The sequence below is a fragment of the Talaromyces rugulosus genome, chromosome II, assembly GCF_013368755.1.
Source record: "Talaromyces rugulosus chromosome II, complete sequence".
Lineage (NCBI taxonomy): Eukaryota > Fungi > Ascomycota > Eurotiomycetes > Eurotiales > Trichocomaceae > Talaromyces > Talaromyces rugulosus.
The window spans coordinates 583,174-600,146 of record NC_049562.1 but is presented as its reverse complement, the minus strand read 5'-3'; the positions used below and the strand labels follow the sequence as shown (position 1 = coordinate 600,146).

Here is a 16,973-nt window from a genome sequence, read left to right as displayed (position 1 = left end):
CTAAATAATATGGGCTCATATAATGACCGTTATTTATGAAGAAGACTATCTACTTAATCTCATAAAGCACGCGCGCCAAAAGCTGAGCTATATGGACTTTATGCAATGACAAAATCCGCTCTCCACGTGCGATGTATACTTGAGCATTTGGCGAAGACATATCCGCTGGTTCATCCGTGATAGCACCGCACCATATCACAAGGGTTGCATAATAAATGGCATAAGGTACATGCGGCGCTTCGTATGGGAGACGTCGTGGTTCAGTGTTGGTTGATCTCGATCGTTGTTGCTCAGCTTTGCCCGAGGAAGTGCTGATTGCTTTCTCAACGGATGATATGATACCCTCGGCATGCCAGTTCGCGATCTCGTAGTGTCTGCCCTCTTTCCATGTTTTTATCTCCCTAGCCACTAAACTATTCTTTGGGTCTCGTGCAGCCGATCCTGGGGCAGAATGCGCAAAATGCTGTAGCATCGTAAGATTTGCGTGGAGCATAATGTTCATCATATGATAAACTGCAAGGGAAGCATAGCTGCTCGTCTGGCCGATTGTACGAAGCCAATTATCGCAGGCTAGCTCGGCGAAATGGGGCTCCCAGAAATATGTGCTTTTGGTCGACGGTCCATCTCCAAAATCCCTGTTTTGCCTCGAATAGGTCGCGGGCCATAAATAAGAGCATAATCCTGCAAGACTGGGGAGGTGGAATTCTTGGGGACAACTAGTCTCTATTTTGTGGCCACCATCTGTCAGATCTCTGGAGATTTCGTAGAAATGGGACATGTGAGTTCCTGGTCTTGCAAATAAATCAACGTGATGCCATGAGAGCGATGGGGGTCGTTGCATTATGATAACGCGGTAGCAATCTAAAATTTGCAGAGTTTCTAGGAGCCTATAAGTGATTAGCAACACTCGTTTCCAGGAGTGTGTGTGATGTACAAACCGAGTATTTATCTCATCGTTCAAGTTGTTCAATCCAGAACTTTCGCATGAGTGACTGTACTCTTGTACTGCCTAGTTGGAGATTAGAGAGAAAGACTATAAAAAAAACGAGCCGAGTGAACGAACATGTACGAAATTGCCATGGAAAGCCTCTACAAATTCATAGGATCTTTTATCACCACTGCAAAGACCATAAATTTTGAGAAGGATAAACTGATGAACAGTGATTAGTATGCTTTGAGAGAGTAGAAGTAAAAAGAGCTTACTGTCTTCACTGTTAACAGTTTATCTTGCGGACTAGCTGAGATCTCATCTACTGGATTGCGGATATGGAACTGGTCGATATTAAAAATTTGGCCTTCATAAAACAACAAATAGACATACCGAAGCTAGTAATAACCGCCGAGCATCATTATACATTGCCTTGGCAACTTCGGCGCTGCCAGGTACTGAGCAAAAAAGTCCACCCGTGGCAGCTATAGCGAGGGTATATGCGGCGCGATTTTGGCCACCAACTGTAAAATCTATAAACAGTGGAAAGGTCTCTGGTATGTATCGGCGGAAGATATTTAAGAAAACCCTAAGAATGTCCTTGTTGTAGTCGTCCATGTTTGGTGGAGCCGAGTACCACATCTTGCTAGCTTTATTCAGCGAAGGCGAAGGTGCCCGAGATTTTCGATCAAAGTATTCTTGCATGATAGCCGTCAAATGCTGCATTGACGAAGAAAAAACATGATTTGAGATTGGTGATGTCGAATCAAAAATGTCATCACTCCAGGACAGGTCTGATCCGTCAAACCAGAACTGACCGTACGATCCTTAGCCTTCAGGCCATGATAGAGGGGGGCGTTTGTTACATACCGTGGGGGGCATTTGCCAAAAGTCAAGTCCTCCCGTCGCAGCTGGGATTGAATAAATGATATCATCGTTGGACAGGGGCAGTCCGCGTGCATCAACCATTGTACCGGTATCGAAAGGCATTGGCTGTCCTCCTTGGAAAGGTAGGTTGAATGCCTCTTGATGGGCTGTCTGAAGCGAGTCCGCTTCAGTGTCCAGAAAGGGCTCGCTCTCTGTGTTAAGTAGACGCGGATCATCGTTGCTGGTTGACAAATGTAACTCATTTTCTAACTGGGTATGGGCATGCCTTGTTGATGTCGGCGAAGCTGGGTAATGACAGGCAGTCTGGGTCGAGTTGCAGGGAGCGCAAGGCTCATTCCCATCGCAGCGCATCTTCCGTTTACGACAACTGTGGCATGCAATGCGGACACGCTTGCGACGTCTATCTTCCTCTTGATCACCATAGCCAGGAGAGTTGCCATGGCACTTTCTTACATGGGTAGCTTTGACATCGGACCTCTGGAAAGACTTGTGGCAATAAGGACAAGTAAAAGGCTTTTCTTTGGTATCTAAAATGCAGTTTAGCTAGCTGAGGATGTATCAAGAGCTAGATTGATATCTTACGCGTCCTACGATGCCTCGCCAAATGCTCCGATCGGGCGAAGCTTCGTGAGCAGATATCGCACTGTGGTTGTTAGTTATTATCTTTCGCTAAGAGACTAAAGTCTTTGATGTCTGGCTGCTTGAGAACTGAGCACACCTGTTTATCGCGCCTTGGGCTTGGATACACGTCGATGAGGTCGTCCATCGTGGCGATAATGGAAGCGATGTTGGGAAAGCTGCAGAAAGCTGGGGTTCCGCGGGGTTGATAAGAACCCCGGTTCCTGCCGTTTTTCTCCACCACCACCAAACTCTCGCCTCCCAATCCCGATTTGCTTTTGCATGAAGGAATCAATTCCACGATACTGGACAGCAGCGCAATGTCCAGGACAGATAATGCCACGAGAAACTCAAGCTACAGGCAATGGCCAGGTGAACGGCATCCGACGCAGTGGGATGTGCACGATGCCAACCAAAGCCCTGCAGTTAGCTTTCTCGAACGTTTTCGAGTTGCGCTGTTGCACAGTGAATATGCAGAAGAAGAGGGAGAAAGCGTGCTAGACGCTGCTTCTTTCATTGGTGAATCCGAGACTTTGAACCCGACATTAACTCCTCCAGTGAGTCCCAAAGCCGTTCCCACGACAGATTACTAGAGCTAAGCCATGTGCCTTAGACAGACTCCGCTGCCTCGTATACATATCCAATGGCATTGCTTTCTGATAACTTGGCTATGCCCTCCGAGGACGAATTATTGCGGCTACAGGGAGAATTCTATACTTCCTTCAAACAACACATCTTCATCAATTCGGTGGATGTTACGGGAACATCAGGCATTATTCCCCCATATCTGCAACTCGCACTCGCTTGTATATCATCAGTCACCTCTCCACTGGCGGGTACGAACGAGCATCTAAGCGGTAGCGACTTTTTCATTACTGGGGTGCACCTGTGGGGGGTTATGCTTGAGGTTGACAACCGTGAAGCTCGTCTTCTTGAGGCCGTGGTGGCGGTATGTACTAGAATATCCAAAAAAAAAAGTAATAGTTGTTAATATGCTATTTCACAGGCTACGTTGTTAATTACTTACGGCATCCTGTCAACGGACCACAAGGAGTGCAGGCAGGCCACCGGCCTACTGGCCAATGTCACGACTGTGAGTGAAATACATGACATGATGTTAATGAAAACAGAGAAGTTAACTTGAATATACAATTACTCTAGATTACGAGGCGTCTTCATCTAACCGATTATTACCCACCGCTTTTAGTACCGGGTGAAATACCAGAAAGAGAATCAAGCATGAAAAGGTTTGAACATGTCTAGGGTTTCTTGATATTTACCGCTAATTGAATGGACACAGTTCATTGATCAGTTATATGTTATTAATTGATGTTATGCACTCGGTACATTGCAACACAGTTATAAACCATTCTGTAAGCGAGCTATGGATCAAAATGCCGTCGTCAATGCATTCATTTCGCACAATTTACAATTTACTTGCTCATGACGATGTCTTACCACCAGACGTAAAAAGCTCTGAAGACGGTCTACTACTGATTACAGCGTTGTTAAGTGATATTATCTACATACAACGTTGCCATGTGTCGCTGCCGCACCTTTCTACCCCCAAGGACGAAAGGCTGCGCAACCCTTATGCTCCACTATCTGCGAAGTCTGAGTTTTTGCGCCAAAGTGCTGGTATGATGGCGGCCCTTTCTCAGTGGGAGAACACCTTTCATGACAAGGTTGATAACGACATCCTTGCTCTCTACTACTTCACTAAACTTCATCTGATCTGCCCTGCACTTTGGGAACTGCCTCGTATGGCAGGATATGGCAGTATCTGCTCCCATCCGGTTGAGTCAAGGGAAATGGAGATTTCGGATAAAGCAATGGATCTTGCCTGGCTTGTCTTAGATCATTGTGATAAAAATTCTAAGACTGCAAGACCGAACTTATCCATCTGGTTACCGATCGTCTTATTCATATCTGCACTAGTGGTATGGCAACGTCTTCGTTCCCGAGCTGCCACCGATTTGAAATATGGCACGTTGAAAGTGCTGAGTATGTTCGAGCATGAAATTGCCCGGTTGCCGTGGCCATGCTGTCGAGAAATGAGCAAGACACTGGAGGGTCTCATGCAGAACTAGGGATTGCTGTATCATATTCCAATAAAGTATCTGTCTGGATCTAGGAACCTCGCAACGGACCTGCCGTTACATACCTCATCACCCCATGATTGCCGCTCGGAACCCCATCCGCGGGGCCGGAACCCCAGTACTCAGACATCGTCTCGGGACAAGTCCGACTCCAATCAAAATGTCCACAAGTAATCAAGGTTCAGCTAAATACTAAACAATTAATCATTTTTACCAGCCCAGTGTGCGGGGAAAGTTTTCCCTGTTGAATCTGTCCCGCTTCTCCCCAGGTCATATCCACTAACCCGGTGGGTAGTTGTAGCAATATCATGATGGAGAAAAGTGCCTAGTTTCGAATAATAGGATCACAATATATATAAATCCTCATTCGGACGTGTGCGATCCATCCTTTTCAAGCAATTTCTATAATCCAGAGTCTACGCTGAGAGTGCAACGACAAATAATGGCGGAAACCTCGCATGTGAACGGTTTTCACGCCGGTGACCCCGTTGCTGAAGTTTCTACAGATTACCTGATTGTTGGCACCGGTCCTGCTGGTGCCTCATTGGCGTGCTTTCTGGCGCAACATGGTAAGACAAAAACTGTCCTAAGAATAATTTCTCTAAGCTTTGCATTGACAATGGTTTATTAGGGCTGACTGGGTTGATCGTGAGTCAGGACCCTGGCAATGCAGATACACCACGAGCTCATATTACCAACATGGCTGCCTTAGGTAAACAAACTCATTCCTTAGATAATAAACAGTGCTTATTTAGGTGTAGACTGTTTACGTGACATTGGTGTCGACAAAGACTGCTATAAAATAGGAACACAGGGAAATACTATGGTACATACTCGCTGGTCCAATAGTATGGCTGGAGAGGAGTATGCACGTATCTACTCTTGGGGGAATGATCCAAAACGGAAGGCAAGTTATTTTTGAAATACCGGTTCTATCATAGCGCACAACATGGTCTAACTCTACTTTCAGGGCGATTACGAGCTTGCCAGTCCATCTGAGCCACTGGACCTTCCACAGACACTTCTTGAACCCTTGTTGATTCGCCATGCCACATTGAATGGGTTCAAGTGTCGATGGGATACCAAGTTCATTTCATTCAAGCAAGACCCCAGTGACGAGGGAGTCACAACTACTTTATACGACAAGGTGACCGGTCAGACATACCGTGTTCGGTCCAAGCACCTCTTTGCATGCGACGGAGCCCGGAGTCCGATTATGCAGCAGCTTGATGTCCCGATGATTAAACGCCCTGGTCAGGGATTTGCTATCAATATCCTAATTGAAGCCGATATGACTCATCTTATGAAGAGCCGCATGGGAAACCTACATTGGGTGCTAACGCCTGATAAGGAGCATCCCGATTATGCATGGATTGGGTGTCTACGAATGGTTAAACCCTGGCACGAGTGGTTATGTATCATCTTTCCATCACCTGAAGCTGAAAGGAAGGCGCGGCACGAATCAGAATATATTAAGCGAGTTCGCGAATTTATTGGCGATGACTCCGTTGAGGTGAAGATCAAGGGCATCTCTACGTGGATGATTAATGAGACTGCCGCAGGGGAATACTCCAGAGGCAATGTCTATGGGTTAGGTGATGCTGTACATCGACACCCTCCAAATCATGGTCTCGGTTCCAACACCTGCATTCAAGACGCGCACAACCTAGCTTGGAAAGTGGCCTATGTCGACAAAGGTGAGCATATTATACATGCCATAGTGTATTTGATGATAGCTGATACCCTTTCACTGCGCATAGGTCTCGCTGGAAAGGAGCTGTTGGGAACTTACAATGCTGAACGTCAACCTGTCGGGCTGGATGTAGTCACACAGTAAGTAAATTCTTCGATCTTTTTTCTCAATTCCCCCGTAATTTCGATTACTAAAGCGATTGGGACAGGGCAAATGCATCACTCCGTAACCATAAGAGGATATGGGAAATCCTAGGAAACCTCGAGCCCACCGTTGCCGCCCGCATAGCGAAATTCGACCTTTTAAAGGAAGATTCAGACCGAGGACAAAAGAGTCGCCAGGAATTAGCAGAAGCATTGAGGCTCATCAATCGGGAAGAACACGGTCTTGGAATCGAAATGAACCAACGCTACACTTCATCGGCCGTTCTCAAGTCGGATCAAGGAGCCATGCCCACGTTTACGACAGACTCGCTAGAACATTACCATCCAACCACTTACCCTGGCGCGAGACTGCCACATGTATGGCTAACTCGTACTATCCCTGACCAGAAGCACATTTCTACTATTGACCTAGCGGGAAAAGGACAATTTGCGTTATTCACTGGTATCGGTGGGCAAGGCTGGAGAGATGCCGCACAACAAGCCTCGGCTGAATTCGGTGTGCCTATTGCGGTGTATTCAATTGGGTTTAGACAAGAGTGGGAGGATCAGTATCTTGATTGGGCTAAAGTCCGGGATGTTGCTGAATCGGGATGTGTTCTTGTAAGACCAGATTATTTTGTGGCATGGCGGAGTCAGCGGTGGGAGGGAGACAGTACGGAAAGACTGAGGGCGGTTGTGAGAACAGTCCTGTCTCGTTAATACGTTTTGGATTTAAGAATATAAGTTTGAAAGAGACGACTCGTGAAGCACAAAACATTGAAGAAAGCATTTCAGTTATCCTCCATTACTAGGTACACGCTGACGCCGACGTCGGCGTCAGGCGCCTTTTCGTGCTTGTCGTCGTTCAGGTCGGACATTTTGATATGTATAGACAACAATGCTTCATGGGTAGGCAAACGGTCGACTCAATGGGACCGAACACATTGGCATTTGACAGCCGCGCGCCCATCGCAATATATACAGATGCAACGTCGTAACGTTGATATGGGATTTCCCCACTGAACGTTGAAAGGATAATCAGACCAAATGCAACGTTTCTTGTATTTGAACCTATAAAATAAAATGGAAAAAGATGAAAAAATGACTTTATTATTATTTCCATGTACAACAATAAATACTCAAAACTTAAGTGATTGATCAAATTGAAAGAGGCTTCAAAATATACACATTAACACATTAGATTGACAGGTACATGAAAGTCATAGGTATAGTTCTGGATGTCGACTGTCGATCATTTGAAAAAGTCTGACTTGTCAAACTGTGGGAAAATATTCTCTTGCGCGTTTGCAAACTCTCTCATAATTGTCTCGCGTCGTTTTTGCGACCTCACCGTTAGTTTTATGGGAAACTCGTACGGACAAGCCGTAAGTCCCTCTCTATACCCAGTGGCCATACTGGTATCAGAGTCAACTGCCTGTCCAGTTTTTGGATCACTGCCCTTTTCGATTTTGAATGCCCACAACATCTTTGAAATAGCATGAAAGAGATTACGATCCGCTAGGTGGATTCCCGGGCATAATCTTCGGCCGTTGCCTGAATTTTTCATTAGTGGAATTTCGAAGACCAAGATTGTAGAGCACAAACCATAGCCGTAGTGATCTCTATTCTCATAATCAGGAGTATTGGCATATTCTGAAGCTAGGAATGGGTGGTTTTTATAGCGATCGGGATCAAAGCTATCTGGGTTGGTGAACTTCGATTCGTCGTGATGAAGGCCCCAGACGTTGACGAAAATAACCGTTCCTTTTGGTAACAGCTTACCGTCGACAATCTCATCTAATATGGCAAAGTAAGTATATTTGATTTGAAAACGAGACTGTTATTATACCAACCTTCCGAAAGGGCATGTGGCACTGAAAGAGGCGCCACCGGTCTCCACCGATGTGATTCTTTAACCATGGTGGCAGTATACGGCAACTTCTCATAATCATCCCAACTAGGTATATGGTCTTCGTCAACAACAGCATCAATCTCATCTTGTGCTCTTTTCTGCACCTCGGGGTTGACCGTCATCGCCTGTATGAAGGAGCTGAGCACCGAAGCGGTGGTATCCGAGCCACCTTTAATTGTAACCCCTGCAAGAAAGGTGACTTGGTGGTCAGTCAGGCCGTTTTTCTCCTGTTGATCCAAGACTCGGTCAATGATACTATCAACAGAGCCTATGGCCAGCCGTCTTCTCCTAACAGACTTTAGGAGACCTCCGTATAGGTCGTGCAAAGCGTCGTGAACCTCGGTTGCTCTAGCCACCCAGTTTCCGAGAAAGCGCTGCGGAACCCATTTGAGGAATGGGAAAATATCAACTGGTGGTGTTGCGCCAAATTCATTGATTCTTGCCCACAGTTCGGCGGCATCACGGAGCTTTTTCGTGTGCGGTGCATCAATTGATGGGGATCGAATACCGTAGACTTGTATATAATTAGCATCTGATTGGAAATTCTGTGGGTTTTCTCTACCTATGCTCATGATTATACTGTTACTGAACCTCTTGAGGTGATTTGCCCAATTGTCTGTGTCTATCAACATATCATGCAGTAATTGCACAGACTCGGCCTGCTGCAGCTTGACGTGCTGGCGATTACAGAGGCTTTCGGTCAGGTCTTGGTGAATCAGCTTTCGAAGCAAACGCCAGGCGGGCGTATTGTCCATCCAAAGCATGTGGTCACCCTCGGTTATGAGCTGCTGGGCCACCATGTTCACTGGACGATTGCTTGAAATGGCGCTTCTTTTGTCCAAGACTTGCTTGATAATGCGTCGATCTGTAAGAACAACGACATTTGAGGGCCCGAGTTTCAGAGTAAACATTCCTCCGTATTTCTTGGCCCATTCGGTGAACCTGAGAGGCTGTGTCAGTCTCGGAAACCAGACTGGTTCACTTGGTGTATACACTTACTGAAAATACATTTTTTGTTTGGGGAGTTGGTGCAAGTTCCCAATAATCGGGAGCGTGGGAGGGCCTAAATACCCTGTCAGTCGAAGATTCTTTTTTCTTGTATTCGTAACATCGATCTTGACGTACCGTCAGGGAGGTTGCGGCCCCTTCTGCCAACAAAGATGAGTGCATATAGCAGAAAGCCCGTTAGGGCAACAGCGGCAGTTTGCAACAGTAGTAATGCCATGTTTTCGCGATATCTCGGCAAGTAGGTAAAGATAGACTGGAGCTGTACACCTGATACGTGTACATCGATTGATGTATGAGAAACGCGCCTCAAGTGATAAATAACTTAATGTCCTAGCCGTTAGCCCGAGATGTTACTATGTACAGTCCACTCCATTTGGTCAACCCCAGATTGGATCATATCATCATGAATTGGGGCCGTGCTGGGGCCGGATGATCTCAAGGATGATATTTTAACATAACTATTCCAGGTTCAAATATTGCTGCTTGGGCCGGACTAGTTACGTCGTAGTTTCCCGACGGTCTGGGTCGGTTTTTCCCCCGCGTTTTTACCCCAGATCCAGATCGCTGGGGTACTCTACCCCAATGTCTCCACTCCCGGTACCCCATCTCAGACTGCTTATACGAGAGTTTGTTAGATTGTACATGTGTAGGACCCAATTGAATACACTGCTGAGAATGCACTGTAGTATACTGTTGCTTCTCTCTCCGAACACGAAGTTTGGAAGTTAAGATTATAATTCCTCCCAATCTGTAGTGTGTATATGTGTTTTTTCTTTCTTCGATATTTACCAAGGCCCCGGTATCTTTTAATCTGCTCTGTTATCATCTTAATAAAAATGGCTCAATGCAAACACTTCCCATTATCTACTGGGAATGGTCACATATAGTGAGACTACACAAGCCAGTAAAAACGTATGCTATCCTGGATACGACTGCATCGACAGACCAATTTTCATTCCACGTTATTTAAAAAACAGCAGAAGCAAACGTTTGAAAGCTAGCAGTACCATAGTGTAAGCTACAAATAAGAATCAGTTTTTCACCATGCTGGGTTTTCAATACAAACTTTGTGCGAAGAAAAACGAATTGATAGCATTGGACTTTCAGGATACATGTACCAGAGGTTGAATGCACATTGGATCTTATTTTCCCCTGAGGTTAACTTCAAGTCGGTAGCAAACGAAATTCCTCTATGTCCCATTTGTCATCGTCAATTCGACAAGGCAGAAGACCCAGGTTTCGTTTTCTTTCGGTCAGACTTAAGCTTCTTTATCAAATTTGAGTTAAGAGATAAGGACCAGCGAGAAAACAACAAAAGTCCGACGAGTACCCAATACCATGGCCTACCAAAACTACCAAAATTCATCCAAGGCCATATCCTCCAATGCAATTGGGGGGGCCTCGCCTGCATCTCAGATCTCAACGGGGGATGGCCTGGTGTTCAACGGGCGTGTGTACGAAACAGAAGATTAGATGTATGCAGCCATGGCCGAATCCCAACAACATATGGACCCGGATGAGTTTAAAGATCGTGCGTGCATATACCAAACTTAAGCAGAATGCACACACACGGCTTTATTGGTCGCTTCGCTAAATCGCAGCAGCTTATCCCAGATCTTGACACTGCCCACATCGACTCGCCGCGCGAACCAAGATAGTTACTCCAGTAATCATCATCTTCATTTCTTCTCACTGACGTACTAAGGTTATTGCCTTACAAACACAAGTGATGCCAGATTCATCCACGACTGACTCATGGGAATCAAAAACAACCGTACATGATTAAATGATCAATTATCTCATACACTCTCCGGTAGGATCTCGTGACCCCGATTGTTTTCGTCTTGTATCTCATTTAGGACATTCTCCAAACTCGGAAAGGTTCTTTTCTTTAGGTTAGCAACATAAAGTGGCTTCATATCACATAAAATATCATGAACATGGCGACGCATGGTAAAGGATCGGTCGGTTTCATATAGTTCTTCCATCTTTGCGGCAAGATATGGCCAATCGTGGTTGGCGTCGCCCATATCATCTATCTCGAACAAATTTTGAGCGGCGCGAAACCGCCAATAGTCATCCGAAAGTGGAAGTTGGATGACTCTTGTCATTTTTAAAATATCATTACAGCTCAACACATCTAAGATGAGCCGTATAACATCGTTCGGCAGATATGCAAATCGTGAGCGTGATAATGGGATTGGTTTTCTTTTTGATCGTGGCCGTGGAGTATAATATCTTTTCCTGTATATGCTTCTCTCCATTTTTTTCTTAATAGTGGAAAATCTGCATGGATCACAACCGTATAAACTGAGTACTTTTCGAACATTATTACCTTACCAGCTAATTTTCACATTGCACGAATTTTCTTACCGTTTGTTTGTGCCAATGAAGAGCAAACCCCATTTGCGTCCTTTCGAAGAGTTAAACTTCTAATATTTTTCAAAAAAATGACCACAAATAGCTCTAGATGCTTCTCGACTGTAGAACCGAGCACCCATTGCGCCAGATTCCAACATTTCATGTGTACAACTACTGGGAGCTGCGCGCAACAGAACGCTGTTAGTTGCGACTCACCAAGCAACCAATTGAACTGTGTTCCATCGTACAAGTGAGTGAGGCCGTCAGTTTTTTGAGGCGGGACTCCTATGAACGCTTTGTTATAATCTGTAGGCGCTAGGAATTTGCCTTTGGTCTTGTATTCGCTGATATGGTGGCCAATGCCCGAAAGCCAGTATTTACTCTCATGTGGATCGTATATTACTGAGGACAGATTATCATGCCTCAGTAGAATTTCCAGTGCAAAATTGACATGTGGTCAAAAATCATGATGTCCATTCGTGACATTTGGAGCTGGACACTTACTCAAACGATGAAGTTCCTGCCATAGCTGACCATCTCCAAAATATAATTTCTCCAGTTCATCTGCTTTCACGAAGTGATATCCTGGCCCTTGGCTATTCCTTTTCCATTTGCGGTATTTTTGCCATGTACTTTTCGCATAAAAGATAGTGTCGGATTGATGATTGTTTGGACTGGAGTTGCCGACGCCGTAGCCGCATACAATGCAAGGGACTAACATTGTTCTTGGTTTTGGACAAGAAGAATATTGAGTCAGCTGTCTTATTTATTATATGAATTAATACAGATGTCATTGTGACCTTTAGATGTTTTACAAAGGTTATCATTATGACCAGTCGATTTCAAAAAGAAAGTTATCCAAACCGAACCGCCAGTCCATTACTATTAAATGACACGTACATTTGCATCTGCCAGTGGAAGCACTGAAAAATATATTCTTATGTGCGGAAACTTTCCGCTCTTGGATAGATCATGCAGGTATCACTGGTGTATTACTTACTATACGTTTTTTTGATACTACTAGTAATAAAATTAAAGACCACCGGGCTATAACAAGCTTACAATTTAATGTTACTACACTATACAGCACATGTAAATAATCCTGGAATGCGAGTATGCATATGGCTTTGGGTATCAACTTTTAAATGTATAGCCCAGACATTTGTTAGATGAATGACCATGTACCCTACTAGTACTATCAACAGAATGACTACGAAGATGACCGGCAATACAGATTATTGAAAGATCAACTGACCAGTTGTCAGATGTGGCTGTGTCCTGCAGCTCGTGCTTCCAGAAAGCAGCCAAGGTTAAATATAGAACATCATGCATGTTGCCATAATGCAACGCACTGTACCACCGCATTGCATGAGCTTATCCATGTATCAAGCCTCAATGAGAATTTCCGAGTATTTACGTAAATGGTATTTCTGAGCTCGGGTGCATTTGCTGCAGCCTCAACTTCAAAATGTTGGGTGACTACGATATACTACAAGTCTAACTGTCAGAAAAATGTCATGACCTAGTTACTTAATAATCAAGTAATTGATTTGCATTACTTAGTTGTTAATCAAATATTGTTTTTTTGAATGTTATAACTAGGATGTATAGACATGGTAGATGTTTGTCTAGTTTGCAGCACCATACATGTAACTTTCCCTCTCCCGCACGTCCGACGACATCCAGTCTGCAGTCGATCGCCATGCGACAAGTCAATTCCCTCTTGCGCCCGTATATCTGCCCGTCGTGTCGACGCGGCTCACAGTACAGAGGCCGACGCACTCTGTCATCTCTTGCAGAGACCCCAGACGTTTACGATGTCGTCTGCGTGGGAGGCGGCCCAGCCGGTCTTGCCCTCGCCGCAGCTCTCCGTATGCTATTCATTGCCATAATTCGCTTGCCATATCGTTCCAGAATAAACAATTAACACATAAATGTCAAACAGGAGCTTCACCGATTACATCCAAGCTGCGCGTCGCTCTAATCGAAAGCCAAGACCTCTCCAAATCGCGTAGCTGGAGCTTGAAACCCGACGAATACTCCAACCGCTGCAGCAGCCTGACACCAACCTCGGTGGCGTTTTTGCAGAAAATTGGTGCGTGGAAACATGTCGACCGCTCGCGCGTGCAGCAGTACCATGAAATGAAGGTGTGGGATGGCCAGACAGGGTCGAAGATATCCTTTGACTGGTCGGTGGATACCTCGCCATTTGAGGATGTTCGGTCCGTGGCTACGATGACAGAAAACGCCAATCTCGTTCGGGGGTTGTTGTCTCGTATTGGGGAGGTTGATGACGATGGTCGTCTGTCTATATTTTCCAATACCACGGTCTCGTCTATTGAGAATGGCTCGAAGATAGTCGAGGAAGAAGGAGATGGCCCAGATCTGTCCGCATGGCCGGTTTTGTCGCTGTCGAGTTCAGTTTCTCCAACCCCGAAAAAGCCAATCGCTGCGCGCCTGCTGGTTGGTGCTGATGGGATCAACAGCCCGGTACGCTCGTTTGCAGATATCACGACTAATGGTTGGGATTACGGACGCCATGGAGTGGTTGCTACTCTCTCTCTCGCCGAATCCGCAGCATCTTCTCTCCTTCCAGACAGCCGCACAGCATACCAGAGATTCCTACCGTCTCTCGGCGGGCCAATTGCCATTCTACCCCTACCCAACAACAAGGCGTCGCTGGTGTGGTCGACCAAGATGGAAAACGCGGTATACTTGAAGTCTCTCCCGCAGGAAGCTTTTATTGCCATGGTCAACGCAGCGTTTCGCCTCTCAATGGTCGACCTAGGCTATATGCTCGGCCTTGACCCGGCCGCAAAATCCGACAAACCGACCTCATCTGGCAACCTGCTAAGCCAACATGAAGACGAGCTCAACTGGCGCCTGGAACACATTCCTACCCAGCCACCATCCAACCTGCCTCCGCTCGTCACCGCCGTCCAGGACAAAACCGTCGCATCCTTTCCCCTGCGATTCCGACACGCCTCATCGTACATCTCCCCCCGCGTAGCTCTAGTCGGTGACGCCGCGCATGTCATCCACCCACTTGCCGGCCAGGGCCTGAACTTGGGCATTGGCGATGTCGCCGCGCTGACCGATACAATCGAATACGCCGTCATGCACGGCATGGACATTGGCGACCATCTGAGTCTGGAAAAGTACATGGCCGATCGGTACCTAACCAACGCCAAAGTCGGCGGAATGTGTGATGTCCTACACAAGCTGTACAATGTCCCCGGCAATGGGCCTGTGACGTGGGCACGTAGTTTGGGATTGGATGTCATTGACAAGCTGCCGTGGGTCAAGGGGTTTATTATGAAGCAGGCTGAATGATGTACTATTATTGTTACTACTACTACTTTGTTTAATATGTAAAATGTATTAATTCGTGTTCATTAACAATCAATGTTTTATGTATTCAAACATATCAATGCAAGAGTCCAAAGACTCCAGGTATCATGAAATCTATTGCCTTTTATGCTTTTTTTTCCCTCCCTATCACAAAACGATCCCTTTATAAAAAGTCGTCTATCGTATTGGCACTTCCACGGGCGTAGCAGACCTCGCTATCCGCGTGTTGATCTCATCCACCAGTTTCGATATCTCTACCAAAACACCTTCTTTTTCTGGATGGCCCTCGGGCAGACCCATTTCCTTGATCTTGACCTGTCCGGCCGCGAGCTCTTCCTCACCGAGAATGACGGCAAAGGGGATGCCTGCGACCTCGGCAGCTTTGAATTGTTGCGGGAGTTTGGGTTTGACTTTGTATGCGAATTCGGCCTGGATTTGTTAGTTTCTGTGTTCTTGTTTCTCGGGTATGTGATGATATGTGACATACCTTTATGCCAGCCTCCCACAGAGTCTTGCAAATGTCCATACGCTCCTTGAGCATGCCAGTGAAGCCCTTGCCGCCAAAGGCCATGACAAAGACATCGACCTCGCTGCTGCGCATCGTGCCATTCTCCTCACGTTCCATTCGTGCCTTGGTAATTGAGAAGATACGGTCGACGCCAAACGAGATGCCGACACAGGGGATCTGGGCCTTGGGCTGGAACATGCCCACCAGGTTGTCGTATCGGCCGCCGGCGGCGATACTGCCCACGCCAACGGTCGGGTCGTTGGATCGATCGTCATCGTCGCCTGTCACGGCTTTGGTCTTTTTGCCTGATTTTTGCAGAGTCTGGGCCTCGGGGGCAGCGGTGGGTGTGGCTGCTGGCGCGGAGCCTTCGGTGACGACTTCGTAGATGACGCCTGTGTAGTAGTCCAGGCCGCGAGCAAGACTCAAGTCAAATGAAATGCTTTCCAGGGCTCCAAAGGCCTCGAGATAGTCCATTAACAATCCCATTTCCTCGACTCCCTGCTTGGCGGATGCGTTTGCCATCAGAGCCTCGTCTTTCAGCAGTTCTTCCACTAGATCTTTCCTTCCCTTTTTGCCGACATATGTCTCGATCTTGTCTGCTACCTCCGGGTCAAGGCCCTTTTCTTGAACCATTTCCTTGCGAACCTCGGCCCAGGGCATCTTGTCCAGCTTGTCGACGGCACTTGAAATAGGGCGGATCTTGTCATCGGGGACACCGCACACCTGAAACAGTCCATCCAGAACTTTTCGGTGGTTGATCTTGATCGTATACAGGCCATTCCATCCCAGCTCCGAAAACACCTCGTTGATGATCTTGAGCACCTCTGCATCGGCCACCATGGGATCGAAATTGGCGCCAGCAATATCAAAATCGCACTGGTAGAACTCGCGCATACGACCCTTGGCGATGGCGGGCTGGTCACGACGGTAGACCTTGGCGATGTGATATCGTTTAATGCTGCGCACGTCTGTGTTCATGGCGAGCCATCGGGCAAAGGGCACTGTGAGATCGTATCGCAGCGAGCAAATCTCGCCGCCCTGGTCCTGCAGGTCGTAGATGAGTTTGGAGTCCTCGCCATACTTGCCAGCCAGGATGTCGCGCAGCTCAAAGACGGGGGTGTCCAGCGCAGTGCCGCCGTGACGCCGAAACACGTCGGTGATGGTGGTGAAGATGCGATCGCGGATCAGGGTGTCGGAGCCGACCCAGTCGCGCGTGCCCTTGGGGGTCTTGAGCTTGAACTGGACCTTGTCTTTCCCCATGGCGTCGGTGCTGGAGTCAGAGGATGCGACGTGATGGAAGGGACGAAAAAGAGAAAGGCGGCGTGGACGATTCAACAAGATATTATTTCCCCTCCAAACAGAATTTGGTGACGACCCCACTACTGCTGCTGCTGCTGCTGCTGTCCGCCACCGGGCAGCAATAATGGCTCGGGCAATGCCGACTGCGGGAGCCGCGCCGTTCAT

At 46.8% G+C, this 16,973-nt stretch overlaps 6 protein-coding genes across 6 annotated transcripts; 3 read left to right on the top strand and 3 right to left on the bottom strand.

Annotated features, from left to right (window-relative positions):
• Positions 1 to 49: 49 nt before the first annotated feature.
• On the bottom strand, positions 50 to 2,582 carry TRUGW13939_02652 (uncharacterized protein; the record flags this gene model as incomplete). Its single annotated transcript, XM_035485843.1, has 8 exons — positions 50 to 887; positions 939 to 1,009; positions 1,064 to 1,150; positions 1,204 to 1,272; positions 1,322 to 1,741; positions 1,799 to 2,343; positions 2,399 to 2,459; positions 2,535 to 2,582. 8 exons carry the CDS (start codon positions 2,580 to 2,582, stop codon positions 50 to 52), a joined length of 2,139 nt encoding a protein of 712 aa, XP_035341736.1.
• Positions 2,583 to 2,754: 172 nt separating this feature from the next.
• TRUGW13939_02651 (uncharacterized protein) lies at positions 2,755 to 4,524 on the top strand (the record flags this gene model as incomplete). The annotated part of the gene is made up of 5 exons (XM_035485842.1): positions 2,755 to 2,991; positions 3,048 to 3,383; positions 3,441 to 3,527; positions 3,596 to 3,681; positions 3,735 to 4,524. The coding sequence occupies 5 exons, from the start codon at positions 2,755 to 2,757 to the stop codon at positions 4,522 to 4,524; spliced, it is 1,536 nt and encodes a 511-aa protein (XP_035341735.1).
• A 451-nt stretch (positions 4,525 to 4,975) lies between these two features.
• TRUGW13939_02650 (uncharacterized protein) lies at positions 4,976 to 7,089 on the top strand (the record flags this gene model as incomplete). The annotated part of the gene is made up of 6 exons (XM_035485841.1): positions 4,976 to 5,102; positions 5,165 to 5,245; positions 5,295 to 5,359; positions 5,504 to 6,230; positions 6,294 to 6,366; positions 6,435 to 7,089. The coding sequence occupies 6 exons, from the start codon at positions 4,976 to 4,978 to the stop codon at positions 7,087 to 7,089; spliced, it is 1,728 nt and encodes a 575-aa protein (XP_035341734.1).
• A 532-nt stretch (positions 7,090 to 7,621) lies between these two features.
• Positions 7,622 to 9,506, bottom strand: TRUGW13939_02649 (uncharacterized protein; the record flags this gene model as incomplete). The annotated part of the gene is made up of 6 exons (XM_035485840.1): positions 7,622 to 7,923; positions 7,975 to 8,166; positions 8,223 to 8,795; positions 8,844 to 9,223; positions 9,281 to 9,344; positions 9,407 to 9,506. The coding sequence occupies 6 exons, from the start codon at positions 9,504 to 9,506 to the stop codon at positions 7,622 to 7,624; spliced, it is 1,611 nt and encodes a 536-aa protein (XP_035341733.1).
• A 3,846-nt stretch (positions 9,507 to 13,352) lies between these two features.
• Positions 13,353 to 14,983, top strand: TRUGW13939_02648 (uncharacterized protein; the record flags this gene model as incomplete). Its single annotated transcript, XM_035485839.1, has 2 exons — positions 13,353 to 13,521; positions 13,596 to 14,983. 2 exons carry the CDS (start codon positions 13,353 to 13,355, stop codon positions 14,981 to 14,983), a joined length of 1,557 nt encoding a protein of 518 aa, XP_035341732.1.
• A 195-nt stretch (positions 14,984 to 15,178) lies between these two features.
• Positions 15,179 to 16,973, bottom strand: TRUGW13939_02647 (uncharacterized protein; the record flags this gene model as incomplete). Its single annotated transcript, XM_035485838.1, has 2 exons — positions 15,179 to 15,430; positions 15,489 to 16,973. 2 exons carry the CDS (start codon positions 16,971 to 16,973, stop codon positions 15,179 to 15,181), a joined length of 1,737 nt encoding a protein of 578 aa, XP_035341731.1.